Source organism: Boleophthalmus pectinirostris, unplaced genomic scaffold (genome assembly GCF_026225935.1).
Source record: "Boleophthalmus pectinirostris isolate CB_2022bp ecotype Guang Dong unplaced genomic scaffold, ASM2622593v1 HiC_scaffold_19, whole genome shotgun sequence".
Lineage (NCBI taxonomy): Eukaryota > Metazoa > Chordata > Actinopteri > Gobiiformes > Gobiidae > Boleophthalmus > Boleophthalmus pectinirostris.
In genome coordinates this window covers 44,756,472-44,771,471 of record NW_026571140.1, presented here as the reverse complement: position 1 = coordinate 44,771,471, position 15,000 = coordinate 44,756,472, and the positions used below count along the sequence as shown (strand labels likewise).

General features: G+C 44.1%; 1 protein-coding gene across 1 annotated transcript in view; it reads left to right on the top strand.

Annotated features, from left to right (window-relative positions):
• The first annotated feature begins 4,310 nt into the window (after window positions 1–4,310).
• The window catches only part of slc6a5 (solute carrier family 6 member 5), a 48,056-nt gene continuing 37,366 nt past the window's right edge, over window positions 4,311–15,000 (top strand). Inside the window, exons 1-2 of the mRNA XM_055154387.1 lie at window positions 4,311–4,356; window positions 4,436–4,782. Of these exons, the coding sequence (XP_055010362.1) occupies window positions 4,311–4,356; window positions 4,436–4,782 (393 nt within the window). The remainder of the gene's footprint in view (window positions 4,357–4,435; window positions 4,783–15,000) is intronic.

Sequence of the window (15,000 nt, the reverse complement as noted above, 5' to 3'; positions counted from 1 at the left end):
TTATTTCTGGTGTAAATATTTTAAATTTTATTTTCACGATAAAAACACAAATAAAACACCTGCTGATTTTTTAATTTCATTTTTTTTTATTCTGGATAAAATCAGCGGTTCAGATCATTTAGAAAAACTCAAAAACTCTTTCCACATTTTTCTTGGGGAGTTCGTGTTTTGCGCGTGAACGTGTCGCGCTGATTCAGCGTTTTGTAATGAAATAAAAATAAAATATGAATTTTCCTTCCAACAAAAAATATAAAAATATTTCTGTGTTTTTAGTATTAAAAGAAAAGTAAAAATACACTGAAATATTTATGATTTTAATTTTAAATGTACAGAACAAATAATTCTGCTCGTGAACGCGCATTTCTGCAAAACAAAATGAAAACATCCGTGCACGTGAGGATAAAAGAATTTAATCTAATGTAAAATACTTTCACTTTTTATTTATTTGAATGTTATTGACTTTATTTTCACACAAATCATCAGAAACATGAAACCTCAAAGTTCACGTTTGTTCTTTAGAGGCGCGCGCTTCACTTTAACTTTTTCATGTTTCAGACAATTTTTATATTTTTGTGGATTATTTTATCTCAGAGTAAAACAAACAAACAAACAAACAAACAAACAAACGACGCAGCAGAATCGGATCAACGGAAACAAAATCTCGAGTTTAACGTGAAACTGTGACACGGGAACATCCGGGTCCTTTTGGCGCAAAACCGGATTTACACCAAACGGAGAAAAAATGACTCAAACGCGCTTCTGTAGATTCTGTTTCTCACTTCAACTGTAAATATGACGTGTCTACTACAAATACACATGATACTATTTATACTACTAATACTACTACTACAATTACTAGTACTACTGATACTACTACTGCTATTACTATTAATACTGCTACTACTGAGTACTACTACAATTAATACTACTAAGATTAATACTATTACTGTAACAACAACTACCAGTACTACTACTAATACTAATACTACTAAAATTATTATTACTACTTCTAATACTACTAGTACTACTACTACTACTACTTCTCCTGCTCCTGGAGCCCAAACACTCGGTTCATTCAAAAATCGTTATTCTCCACAAATTATTTTCATCAATTTAAAACCAACTTCATTTTTCCACTTCATATTTTTTGTCTTAAATTTTTATGAAAAACAAACACGAAAAATGTTCCACGCGTGAAAGGATTTAAAATATTTACTTCAAACTAAAAGAAAATACACAGAAACCCCCCGCACCGACAACTGCGGATCTCCCCGGACTATCCCCGGACTATCCCCGGACTAACCCCGGACTATCCCCGGACTAACCCCGGACTATCCCCGGACTATCCCCGGACTAACCCCGGACTAACCCCGGACTATCCCCGGACTATCCCCGGACTATCCCCGGACTAACCCCGGACTATCCCGGACTATCCCGGACTATCCCGGACTATCCCGGACTATCCCCGGACTAACCCCGGACTAACACCGGACTATCCCCGGACTATCCCCGGACTAACCCCGGACTAACCCCGGACTATCCCCGGACTATCCCCGGACTATCCCCGGACTAACCCGGACTATCCCCGGACTATCCCCGGACTAACCCGGACTAACCCCGGACTATCCCCGGACTAACCCCGGACTATCCCCGGACTAACCCCGGACTATCCCCGGACTATCCCGGACTAACCCCGGACTATCCCCGGAACCCCCGAGTCTTTCCCCGGTCTCTCTGCCCGGTCTTGTCTCTTCTGTCTCGGTTTTTTTCTCGGTCTCTTCCCGGACCCCCCCCCCCCCCCCCCCCCCCGCCCCCTCCCCGGTCTGTCCCCGCTCTCGTGCCCGGGCTCCGGCTCCGCGCCCCCGGCTCCGGCTCCGCGCCCCCGGTCTCCCCTCGGCTCCGCGGCGCTTCCCTGAGCCCGGATCGGCGCGTGTCTCCGGGGACACTGCAGCAGATTGTGTCGACCATAAACCAGCACCGCTCAATGACACCGCGGGAAATGGTCCGGAAAATTAAAGAATCCAGCGCAGAGCTCAACCCCCCCCCCCCCCCCCCCCCCTCCACGGTCTCCCCCCACGGTCCCCCCCCCACGGTCTCCCCCTCTCCTCTCCCGGCCTCTCCTCTTCCTCTCCTCGGCCTCACCGCGCTCTCTTCCTCCGGCCTCCCCCTCTCCCTCTCTCTCTCGGTCTCTCCCGGTCCCCCCCCCTTGGTCCCTCGCGCTGCTCCGGGACAGTAGACCCATACACACTCGTACACACTCGTACACACTCGTACACACTCGTACACTCCCGCAGACTCGCGCACTCAGCACTTTCAGCGAATGGACTCGGCGTTAATTCAATCTGCCGCCGCCAATCAGATACGAATCAATGCGGAGGGGCGCGTGCGCGTGCGTGCCTGTACGTGTGTACGTGTGTGCGTGTGCGTGCGTGTGCGTGCGTGTGGTGGACAGAGCATTCTCGCTTTGCTGCAGCCGTGAAGGTAATTCTACTTCAATTTAAATGAAAAATGTGTCCAGCTGTTTGAGACGAAACCCAAGACCCGAGACCCGAGACCCGAGACCCGAGACCCGAGTCCCGAGTCTAAACCGAGTCACTGTGGAAGTGTTATTATGTAATAATCATGTAATAATATAATTATATAATCGTGTAATCACGCGGACGTGACAGTTTTAGTTCATCAAAACCAAGTGAACTTCAGAACGTGATGATGTAATAATAATAATAACAATAATAACATAATGAGGTAATAATCATTTAATAACCTCATATAATAATTAAATAATTTAATTATATATTAATCTAATATAATCATGTCATAATTATATAATCGTGTTAAACTCGGGTTCTTCAGATTTTGAGCTGTAAATGTGTTTTTCTGCTTTTATGAATCTCAGATTTGGGATTTACACGCACTGTACACGCACTGTACACGCACTGTACACGCACTGTACACGCACTGTACACGCACTGTACAGGTACAGTGCGTGTACAGTGCGTGTACAGTGCGTGTACAGTTCTAGTTCTTCTTTGTCTGGACGCTCCGCAGTTTTGCGCATTGGCCGCGCGTCACTGAACTCCCCCCAGTACTGCACCGTGCTCAGGTGTGTGTGTGTGTGTGTGTGTGTGTGTGTCCGCAGTGCCGCAGCGTGGGGGCCACAAAAATCACCTGGAAATAAAAAATTGTTCGTTACGTTTCTGACGTTTGTCACGTGCGTCCGTCCGCGGGCCTCAGGCGTTTATATGAACAACAAAAAATGACACAACCTCCAAACCGCGGGAATCCTCCTGTGTGTCAGGTCCCTCCAGTGTGTCAGGTCCCTCCTGTGTGTCAGGTCCCTCCTGTGTGTCAGGTCCCTCCAGTGTGTCAGGTCCCTCCAGTGTGTCAGGTCCCTCCAGTGTGTCAGGTCCCTCCAGTGTGTCAGGTCCCTCCAGTGTGTCAGGTCCCTCCAGTGTGTCAGGTCCCTCCTGTGTGTCAGGTCCCTCCAGTGTGTCAGGTCCCTCCTGTGTGTCAGGTCCCTCCAGTGTGTCAGGTCCCTCCTGTGTGTCAGGTCCCTCTGTGTCAGGTCCCCAGTGTGTCAGGTCCCTCCGTGTGTCAGGTCCCTCCTGTGTGTCAGGTCAGTCCAGTGTGTCAGGTCCCTCCTGTGTGTCAGGTCAGTGTGTCAGGTCCTCCAGTGTGTCAGGTCCCTCCAGTGTGTCAGGTCCCTCCAGTGTGTCAGGTCCCTCCTGTGTGTCAGGTCCCTCCTGTGTGTCAGGTCCCTCCAGTGTGTCAGGTCCCTCCAGTGTGTCAGGTCCCTCCAGTGTGTCAGGTCCCTCCAGTGTGTCAGTGTCACTCGTGCTCCTGTTTTAACATTTTTTATTTTGACTCTAAATCTTCACAGATGTTTTTATTTGTTTTTATTTGTTTTTATTTGTTTTTATTTGTTTTTATTTGTTTTTATTTGTTTTATTTGTTTTTATTTGTTTTATTTGTTTTATTTGCGGTAGATAAAGTCACATTTATTCCAAAAGTTTGGTTTTGTTGCTGCGCGCGTCCCTCAGACTTTGACATGTTTTTTAAAAAAAGATAAAACAGTGAAGTGTTTTTGTCTCGTGATGTTTCAGCTTCACTTCTGTCCCGCTCAAACACAAACACGTGAACAGAAACAAACACTTGTGTTTGTTTTAGTGAAACATTTTTAAAAACGCACGAAGTAAAAAAACAAACAAACAAACTGAATCTTTGTTTCGGCAAATCTCCCTTTTCTCTTTTTCTTTTTCTCTTTTTCTTTCTCTTTTTTTCGCGGAGCCGCGCGGGAAAAGCCCAGAGTAATGAATGAAACCGCACGTGCACCTTCACGCACGCTGACGTACAGACGTAGGCGCGCACGTTCTCCGTCCCAGACCTCAGTTCAGGCTCGTGCACGTGAGGCTGACGCGCGTGTCTGTGTCCGCAGGATGTCCACGAGCAGCGGGACGTGTCCAAACCGGCCCCGTGTGTCCCGGCCCCGCGCCCCCGCCCCCCGCGCCCCCCCAGCACGAGGGCGCGCACCGGGCCGACGGGAGCGCGCACGTCGCCAACAACGACACCAGAAGTTTCGCCGAGAGCAGAACCGGGGAGGACGGAAACCGGGCCTACGGAACCTTTAAGAGCCCCGCCCCCGCCCCGCCGGCCCCGGAGCAGAACAACTGGACCAACCCGGGCCAGAACCCGGGCCAGAACCCGGGCCAGACCATGAGTCAGACCACCATCATCCTGGGCTCGGACGGGAGCGCGAGTGTCCAGCCCGGACCCGCCGCCACGGTGAGTCCCACCGGACCAGAACCGTGGTCCACAGTCCTGGTTTAGTCCTTCTTTAAAAACCTGAGTTAGTCCCGATTTGGTCTTTTGCGAGTCCTGCTTTACCTCTGGTTCAGTCCTGGTTTAGACCTGGTTTAGACCTGGTTTAGACCTGGTTTAGTCCTGGTTTAGACCTGGTTCAGTCCTGGTTCAGTCCTGGTTTAGACCTGGTTTAGACCTGGTTTAGACCTGGTTTAGTCCTGGTTTAGTCCTGGTTTAGACCTGGTTCAGTCCTGGTTCAGTCCTGGTTTAGACCTGGTTTAGACCTGGTTTAGACCTGGTTTAGTCCTGGTTTAGACCTGGTTTAGTCCTGGTTTAGTCCTGGTTCAGTCCTGGTTTAGACCTGGTTTAGATGTGGTTTAGTCCTGGTTTAGACCTGGTTTAGACCTGGTTTAGACCTGGTTTAGACCTGGTTTAGTCCTGGTTTAGACCTGGTTTAGACCTGGTTTAGACCTGGTTTAGTCCTGGTTTAGACCTGGTTTAGACCTGGTTTAGACCTGGTTTAGACCTGGTTTAGTCCTGGTTTAGACCTGGTTTAGACCTGGTTTAGTCCTGGTTTAGATGTGGTTTAGACCTGGTTTAGTCCTGGTTTAGACCTGGTTTAGACCTGGTTTAGACCTGGTTTAGTCCTGGTTTAGACCTGGTTTAGTCCTGGTTTAGACCTGGTTTTAGTCCTGGTTTAGTCCTGGTTTAGACCTGGTTTAGTCCTGGTTTAGACCTGGTTTAGTCCTGGTTTAGACTGGTTTTAGACCTGGTTTAGACCTGGTTTAGACCTGGTTTAGACCTGGTTTAGACCTGGTTTAGACCTGGTTTAGTCCTGGTTTAGACCTGGTTTAGTCCTGGTTTAGTCCTGGTTTAGACCTGGTTTAGACCTGGTTTAGACCTGGTTTAGACCTGGTTTAGACCTGGTTTAGTCCTGGTTTAGACCTGGTTTAGACCTGGTTTAGACCTGGTTTAGTCCTGGTTTAGACCTTGGTTTAGACCTGGTTTAGACCTGGTTTAGACCTGGTTTAGTCCTGGTTTAGACCTGGTTTAGACCTGGTTTAGACCTGGTTTAGTCCTGGTTTAGTCCTGGTTTAGTCCTGGTTTAGACTTGGTTTAGACCTGGTTTAGACCTGGTTTAGTCCTGGTTTAGTCCTGGTTTAGACTTGGTTTAGACCTGGTTTAGACCTGGTTTAGACCTGGTTTAGACCTGGTTTAGACCTGGTTTAGACCTGGTTTAGACCTGGTTTAGACCTGGTTTAGACCTGGTTTAGTCCTGGTTTAGACCTGGTTTAGACCTGGTTTAGACCTGGTTTAGACCTGGTTTAGACCTGGTTTAGACCTGGTTTAGACCTGGTTTAGACCTGGTTTAGACCTGGTTTAGACCTGGTTTAGACCTGGTTTACGTGAGGACGTTGCAGTTTTGTAGAAACTTAAACTTTCTTCACATTGACCGGTTTTGTTGCGTCATATGCAAATGAACCTGCCGAAGGGGCGGGGCTAAGTGCACGTATTTTTAAATAATGAATTTGATTGACAGCTCAGGTAAACGTGTGGTTACGTCAGGTGTTTGAGGCGCGTGGCAGAGCTCTGGTCTGACCTGAGGCCTCGCGGACCCGAGCGCAGGGACCCGGATGTGCAGCTTTGGGGTTTTGTTGTTTCTGTTTCATGTTGTTTCTTATTTCAACGGCAAAAAGTTGTTGGTTTTTCTCATTTTCAGTGCAGCAAATGTAGTTTTTTATTTGAAGCACAAAAAGTCTTGTTCCGCTGGTGGATTATTTCACTCTCCAAGTGAAATTTACTCAAATCGTGATGAAACTTTCTTAATTCAAGTCACTGAACTTGGCGGGATTTGAGTTTTTGCAGTGTTGACGAGGTGCATGTGCGCAGGCCCACGGACCAACAGGAGTCACATTTGTGTTTTTATGTCAGTTTCTCAGAACTCAGCGCACAAACTGTAGAAATGTTTTGTTCCGTGTTTCCTGCTCCGTCTTGAGTCTGAGTCTTGAGTCTTGAGTCTTGAGTCTTGAGTCTGAGTCTTGAGTCTTGAGTCTTGAGTCTTGAGTCTTGAGTCTTGAGTCTTGAGTCTTGAGTCTTGAGTCTGAGTCTTGAGTCTGAGTCTTGAGTCTTGAGTCTTGAGTCTTGAGTCTGAGTCTTGAGTCTGAGTCTGAGTCTTGAGTCTGAGTCTTGAGTCTTGAGTCTTGAGTCTTGAGTCTTGAGTCTTGAGTCTGAGTCTTGAGTCTGAGTCTTGAGTCTGAGTCTTGAGTCTTGAGTCTTGAGTCTGAGTCTGGAGTCTGAGTCTTGAGTCTGAGTCTTGAGTCCGGTTTTGTCCGCGGACTGGACCCGCCGACAGCGCCTCTGTCCCGGGGACAAACTGCCCCAAACTCCGCTCTTCACTCACGGACTGACGCACGTGCACAGCTCGAGTCACGTCTGCACACGGCCCCGAGTCACCGCGAGTCACGTCCGCACACGGTCCAGCGCACACAGACAGAGACGAAGCTCTTAGTCCTGGTTCCGTTCTAGTCCTGTTTTAATCCTGGTGTAGTACTAGTTTATTTCTAGTCCTGGTTTAGTCCTGGTCTAATCCTGGTTTAGTTCTGGTTTAGACCTGGATTAGTCCTGGATTAGTCCTAGTTTAGTCCTCGTTTAGTCCTGGTCCTGGATTATTCCTGGTTTAGTCCTGGTCCAGTCCAGGTTTAGTCCTGGTCTAGTCCTGGTCTAGTACTGGTTTAGACCTAGTCTAGTCCTGGTCCTGGTTCAGTCCTGGTCTAGTCCTGGTTTAATCCTGGTTTAGTCCTGGTTTAGTCCTGGTTTAGTCCCGGGTCTGTCCCGTGTGTTGAGTCTCTTTTCTCGGAGCGTCTCGGTTTTGTTTTATTTCTTGTTTTACGCGCCTGTTTTTTATTTCACGTCTTAAATTTTCTTTTTTTCTTATTTCCCGGTTTCCTTTGTGTCTGGAGCCGCACCGGGCCGCACTGCGCAAAACTCAGAGCCCCTCTGCACCAAACCATCCACCGCGCGCCCTCTCCAAACCCGTGCGCCCTCTCCAAACCCGTGCGCCCTCTCCAAAACCGTGCGCCCTCTCCAAACCTCTCCAAACCCGTGCGCCCTCTCCAAACCCGTGCGCCCTCTCCAAACCTCTCCAAACCCGTGCGCCCTCTCCAAATCTCTCCAAACCCGTGCGCCCTCTACAAACGCGCTCTCCAAAACGCATGAACCCTCTCCAAATGTCCTCTCCAAACACGCGCGCCTGCCCCAACACACATGCACTATCTCCAAGCGCGTACACACTCTCCAAACCCACTTTTTTAGTCCTGACTTAGTCCTGGTTTGGTCCTAGTTCAGGCCTGGTTTAAACTTCTTTTAGCCCTGCTTTAGACCTGGTTTAGTCCTGCTTTAGTCCTGTGTACAGTGGGCTACAGAAGAGCGCGGATCATTAGCGCCCCGTGCACGCTCACACGCACACACACACACGCACACGCGCAGTCACACGCACGCGCACGCTCCTGTGAGTAACGCTGAGGAGCGCGTGCGGCGGAGCGGCGCAGCGTAATTACTCCAGGCGCGTGCGGAAGGTTTTTTCCGCTGCGTTTTCTCATAAACAGCCGCGCGTGCGTTTGCGTGAGAGACAGAGCGCGCGTGCGTGAGGGGCAGAGCGCGCGTGCGTGAGGGGCAGAGCGCGAGGAGCGACGGGAAACAAATGAAATGAGGACAAACGCGCGGTTGAATGTGCGCGTGCGCAGGGAGCGGGGCGGGACAGAATCGAGTATCGATCAGAATCATCAATCACCTTAATGAATCCAATCAGCCCGTCAGAGCGCGGGAAACACCGCGCACGTGACTCTGCTGGAGGCCCAAACCCACAGACCGGAGCGGGACAGTCCCAGGCCTGTCCGTGTCCGCGTGTCCGCGTGTCCGCGTGTCCCCGTGTCCGCGTGTCCGCGTGTCCCCGTGTCCCGTGTCCCGTGTCCGCGTGTCCGCGTGTCCCCCACATTCACACTAAAACACTGATTTATCCCAATTTATTCAAGAAATGTCCCAGTGTTTCTATTTTTGAACAATTTTACACCCGCCAAAAGTAAAAAGAGGCAGAATCTGTCCTTTGTTTGGGTAAAATAGAGAAAAATCTGCTTAAAAACACAAAGAAAATGTGACTAAAGTGACTCATGTTCGTCATGACTGGACCGAGTGGAAAACAGATTTATTTAATTACACTTGATTCACAGTTTTATTATTACAAGTCTCCACGAACCCGGATGTCACAGTTTATTATTTTGAAACTCTGTTCGTTCTAATTGAATCTGAGGTCAAACGGGGAAAATCGTGACAGAAAAAACTGTTCAGGGACAATTCGGCTCCGAGATGAAAAGTCACGCGGTTTTTCATGAACAAAAGAGACACGCGGCCCCCAGAGTCTTTAAATCTCCCACATCATTAAAGAGGAACATGGGTAAAGTGTCCACACGTCCACACGTCCACACGTCCACACGTCCACACGTCCCTCAGGACCCGGGACAGTCCCCGTCCTGTCCCCGCAGATTTACACAAAACCACTCATCTGTCCCAGCAGTTTTACACAAGAAATGTCCCAGTGTCTCTATTTTGGACCAATTTTACACCTGCCAGCTGTAAAAAGAGGCATTAATTGTCATTTGTTTCGGTAAAATGCAGAAAAAGTTGCTTAAAATGACAAAAACAAAGAAAATTGTGACTAAACCGAGTCACTTTCGAGCCGAGCGCAGAACGGTTTTCCGTGATGACGCACGCGTTTCACAGTTTTATTATCACCAAACACCACAAACTGAAAATCTGATCGCCCTAAACTTCCAAAAGCAGCTCCAAAAGTCTCACATCCGGAGGGTTTCCGGCTCGTTTCAGCTTCAGCAGCTTCAGTTAAGATTACGAACCGTTAAAAAACACCAAACTGCGCCCGGTCCCGAGAAACAGACTGAAAAAACACGGACATTTTGACACTTTGGACACTTTTGACACTGTCCACGCTCCAGTCTCAAAGTCCAAAGCGCCATTTTGTGAGAATCTTGTTTATTTGTTTGATACTCGTGATAAAATTCGTGATTAAACAAACTCACATCGGCGCGTCTCTGCGGGAGAAAAAGGCCCCAGCGTCAGAAACGTGTCTCTGCTCCCGCGCGTGAGACGACCACACACGCGCACGTTTGGGGGTGTGTAGGGGGAGGGTGTGTGTGTGTGTGTTTGAGGGGGGGGGGGGGCCTGATCCGGATCTGATCGCGCGCTCCAGAGCCGCGCGCGCGGACAGGTGATGGATGGATCAGCGCGGCGCAGGTTTCCCCCGCGGGACCGTGAAACCGTCCACCGCGTCATTCCCATTATCACACACACACACACACACACACACACACACACACACACACACACACACACACACACACACACACGCACACACGCACGCACGCACGCACACACACACCCGCGCGGGTCATTAGAGTCATTATTGCGCGTGGGCGGAGGAGCGGGGGGAGGAACAGGAAAAAAAACTGAAAAAACAGTAAGAATAGTAGTAATAGTAATAGTAATAGTAATAGTAATAGTAATAGTAACAGTACATTTTTTGTTCCTGACTCAGCAGAATTTTTGCTGACTCTGCGCCACAGCTCTGATTCTAAACGTGATTTTAAATGTGATTTTTCATTTCATTTCATTTATTTCTTTGTTTGATCCCGGTACAACAAAATTCAAAAACAATAACAAAAATAGTGATATATACATAACATATTTGGGACTTGGTGTAAACGTGATTTTTAATGTGATTTCCGGGAGCGTTACACAATTTAAAGCTTCTAATTATAGCACCTTTATTCTTCCCCTTTTTTTCAGTGAAATTTACTCAAATTTCAATCAGACTTTCTTAATTCCAGTCATTTTAACCTGGCTGGACTTTAGTTTTTGCACTGTAATAGAAACAGTAATAATAATATTAGTGCTGGTTGTTGTCGTCGTTGTGTTAAATCAGATTTTTCATCTTTGTGTGTGTCGCTGACTCGGCAGGATTTTTGCTGACTCTGCACCACAAATGTGATTTTAAACCTGATTTTAAACCTGATTTCCGGGATGTTACACAGTTTAAAGGCTCTAATTATAGCATCTTTTTTTTCCAGTGACATTTACTCAAATTCTAATCAGACTTTCTTAATTCCCGTCATCTTCACGTTGCTGGATTTTAGTTTTTGCACTGTAATAGTCGTAACAGTAATAATATTAGTGATGTTCGTCCTCGTGTAAAATCAGTTTTTCGTTGTGTGTGTTTCTGACTCGGCAGGATTTTTGCTGACTCTGCTCCACAACTGTGATTTTAAATGTGATTTTTAATATGATTTTCAATGTGATTTTTAATGTGATTTTTAATGTGATTTCCAGGACATTAGACATTATAGCATCTTTTTTTTCTTCATCTTTTTTCAGTGAAATTTACTCAAATTTTTTTTTAAATTTAAGTCATTTTAACCTGGATAGATTTTAGATTTTGCATTAATAGTTACAGTAATCGTAGTAATCATAACAATAGTAATAATATTAGTGCTGGTCGTCGTCGTCGTCGTCGTCGTTGGGTTAAATCAGATTTTTCGTTGTGTGTGTTTCTGACTCAGCAGGATTTTTTGCTGACTCTGCACCACAGGAAACAGAATGTGTTGTTAAATGTGATTTTAAACGTGATTTTGTGACTGTTATGTTACAATTTAAAGGCTCTAATTGTAGCATCTTTTTTTTCCAGTGACATTTACTCAAATTTTCAACAAACTTTCTTAATTCCCGTCATCTTCACATGGATTTTAGTTTTTGCACTGTAATAGTAATAGTAGTAATAGTAGTAATAATAGTAATAATAGTAATAATAGTAATAGTAGTAATAACAATAGTACCAGCAGTGATGTTTGTCGTCGTGTTAAATCTGATTTTTCATTGTGTGTGTGTCGCTGACTCTGCATCACAAATGTGATTTTAAATGTGATTTCCAGGACGTTACACAGTTTAAAGGCTCTAATTATAGCATCTTTTTTTCACCTTTTTTCAGTGAAATTTACTCAAAACTTTTGAATTTTAAGTCATTTTAACCTGGATAGATTTTAGATTTTGCATTAATAGTGACAGTAGTAATCGTAGTAATCATAACAATAGGAATAATATTGTTATGCTGGTTGTTGTCGTTGTGTTAAATCAGATTTTTTGTTGTGTGTTTCTGACTCGGCAGGATTTTTGCTGACTCTGCACCACAGGAAACAGAATGAGATTTTAAATGTGATTAAATATGATTTTTCATGTGATTTCTGGGGCTGTTATGTCACAGTTTAAAGGCTCTAATTATAGCATCATTGTTTCCATCTGAAATCTGGAGCTTTTCTCATTTGAATCATTTATTTCTTGAGCGTAGAAAGTTGTATTTTCATATTTTAAGTGTGAAAAGTTTAGTTTCATTGTCAGGTCATTTTTCTTGTTCAGTGAAATTTGCTTTTTAATTCAAGTCGTTGTAACATGACGGGATTTGAGTTATTGCACTGATAATTAAACTAATAATAATAATAATAATAATAATAACAGTAGTAGCAGCCGTGATGTTTGTCGTCGTGTTAAATCAGTTTTTACATTTTGTGTGTGGTGCTGACTCAGCAGGATTTTTGCTGACTCTGCTCCACCTGAAGAGGAGACAGAATGTGATTTTAAAAGTGATTTTAAAAGTGATTTTAAAAGTGATTTTAAAAGTGATTTCTGGGCCGTTGTGTCACAATTTAAAAGCTCTAATTTTAGCTTTTTTTTCCTTTTTTTTTTTCACCTGTAAAAGTCTCAATTGTGCAGAGTTTCTCATTTGAATCACACATTTGGTGCATGAGTGTTAAATTTGACTCTGATAGAGTCATTTTTAACATTTCCTCAGAGTTTCTCTGAGTCACTCTGTTCTAGAGTTAATTTAACACTTGTTTAAATGTTCATGAAGTAAAACTGGACCAAAGTTCCTGTTTAACTCCAAATCCAGAGTTAAATGAAGGTTTAGAGAGTAAACAGATAACACTTTGTAGAGTTATCCTGATTTAACTCAACGAGTTTTATTTTGACACTTTATTTGAGTTAATTTAAGATGAAATTATGAACAAATTAAAACTAAGAGAAGTTTAATTAACTTCAACCAAATCAACTCTGACAAATAACCCCAACTCCAACACACATTTAACTCTCAAAGAGTAAAAATAAAACCCTTTTTGTGTTAAAAACAAGTCTGAAATATTTCACCCTGAATTTTTAACTCTCCAGTTTGTGTTGAACCTGAGAAACAAAAAGAGAAAGTGAAATATAAAAGAGGCGTTTATGAAAAATAACACCACGCTGAGTATTTTTGTCACAAAACTGAAACAAAAAACACAAAATTAAATAAGATCCCAGTTTGGACAGAGTTTTTTTGGGGGGGTTTCACATTTGACCAAATCTGACAGAACTGTTACCGTAGCAACCAAACTCCTACACTGTAAAAAAAACCTCATGAGCTAAACACTTAAATCTACCGGAAAATCATTTAAAAGTCGTGAAATGATCTGACTGCACAGACGGATCATTTTACTCCACAAATTCTCTTCAAATAAACAACTCGACGAGAATGAAGATAATAATAAACCGAAAAATAACCTGATAGAAGTTTAAACAATTTTCAGATCAGAGAAATTTGCAGCGAACTGTCCCAGAGATTCTGACAAATACGAACATAAAAAAAAAACAAACAAACAAAAAAAAAAACTTTATTTGGTTGGAATCCGGTTTTATAATGTGTTTCTTGTGTAAATTTTGCTGAAATTTTGGACGGAATGTTTATTTTCAAATTGTAGACGTAAACAAAGGAAAAGATTTGGACACGTCACAATAAAAATAAATAAATAAATGGTAATAATAAATTCTAAATCAATAGCAAAAAAAAAAAAAAAAGCAAGAGACACGTGTGAAATAAAACATAATGATATAAATGTAAAAGTACAAGTCAACATAAAATTTAAAAATAATGAATAAACTCTTCACTCTTTGGTCCACGCTTTAAACGTCTCATTTTCGTCCCACGTCAAGTTAACGCGTAATGACGTCACAATAAGAACCGAGTCTTTTTTTTTTTTTAATGAGCCGAATCCTCCTCGTGCGTGTCACGGCCGCGCGCGCCACGGCCCATTGGTTTCGCAGACGCACGAGGCCTCGCGCGCTCTGCACATGCGCACAACGTTCACAGTGACGAAGCGAGCGCGTTTTTGTTTTTTTGTTTTTTGTTTTTTTTTTTCGTTTGACGCGGACCAGAGTTTTATTTGAGTCTCGTTCTGGAGCCGCTGGGAGTTTGTTTGTTTGTTTGTTTTTTTGTTTGTTTTTTGTCGTGCGTAAAGCGCCGCTTCACTCTGACGTAACGGCGTCTCACGCGCACGTCACGGCGTCCCCGCGGAGTTTGATTTTGTTTTTGTTTTTTGTAGATTTTTACTGAAACGTTGCGGCTCTGGACACGCGCTGAGGAGTTTTTAGGCCGATTTGAATGAAAACAGACGAATTTAATCTAAAATTATTATCGATAAAATGTTTTGTAAGACACACTAGAACAGAAACAATATCTAGTTAAGTTACAGTGACTTAAATTAAAAACATTTGACTTTATTTGAGTCGATTCAACTTGAAAAGTCAAACGATCGACCAACGGAACAAGTGATTTTTTCTTTAATTCAAGCCACATTTGATTTTGTTTTTTATTTTAAGCAGAAAAAGTTGTTGTTTTTCTTTTTTTTTTTTTAAGCGCAGCAAAATGTATTTTCATATTTTACATATTTATTTCTTTGGTGGATAATTTTTACTCGTCAAGTGAAATTTACTCAAATCATGATCAGACTTTTTAAACTCAAGTCGTCTGAACTCAACTCGATTTTGTTTTGTTTTGTTTTTGTTTTTTTCGGTGCCGTTTCCCAGAAAATGTGACGTCATTTCGTAAACCGATAATTTAGTAAATTCTTGTTAAAATAAATTCAGATTTTCACTGAATGTTTAGAACCAGATGAAGATTTAATGTGGGATGTTTTTTTATTTTTTATTGTTGTTTTCAGGCCGAGGGCCCCTGAACCTGGAGGGACGGGCCCCCAGACCCTCTGCTCAAACTGACACTAACCACCTCTTCCTCTTCTTCCTCCTCTTCTTCCTCCTCTTCTTCCTCCTCTT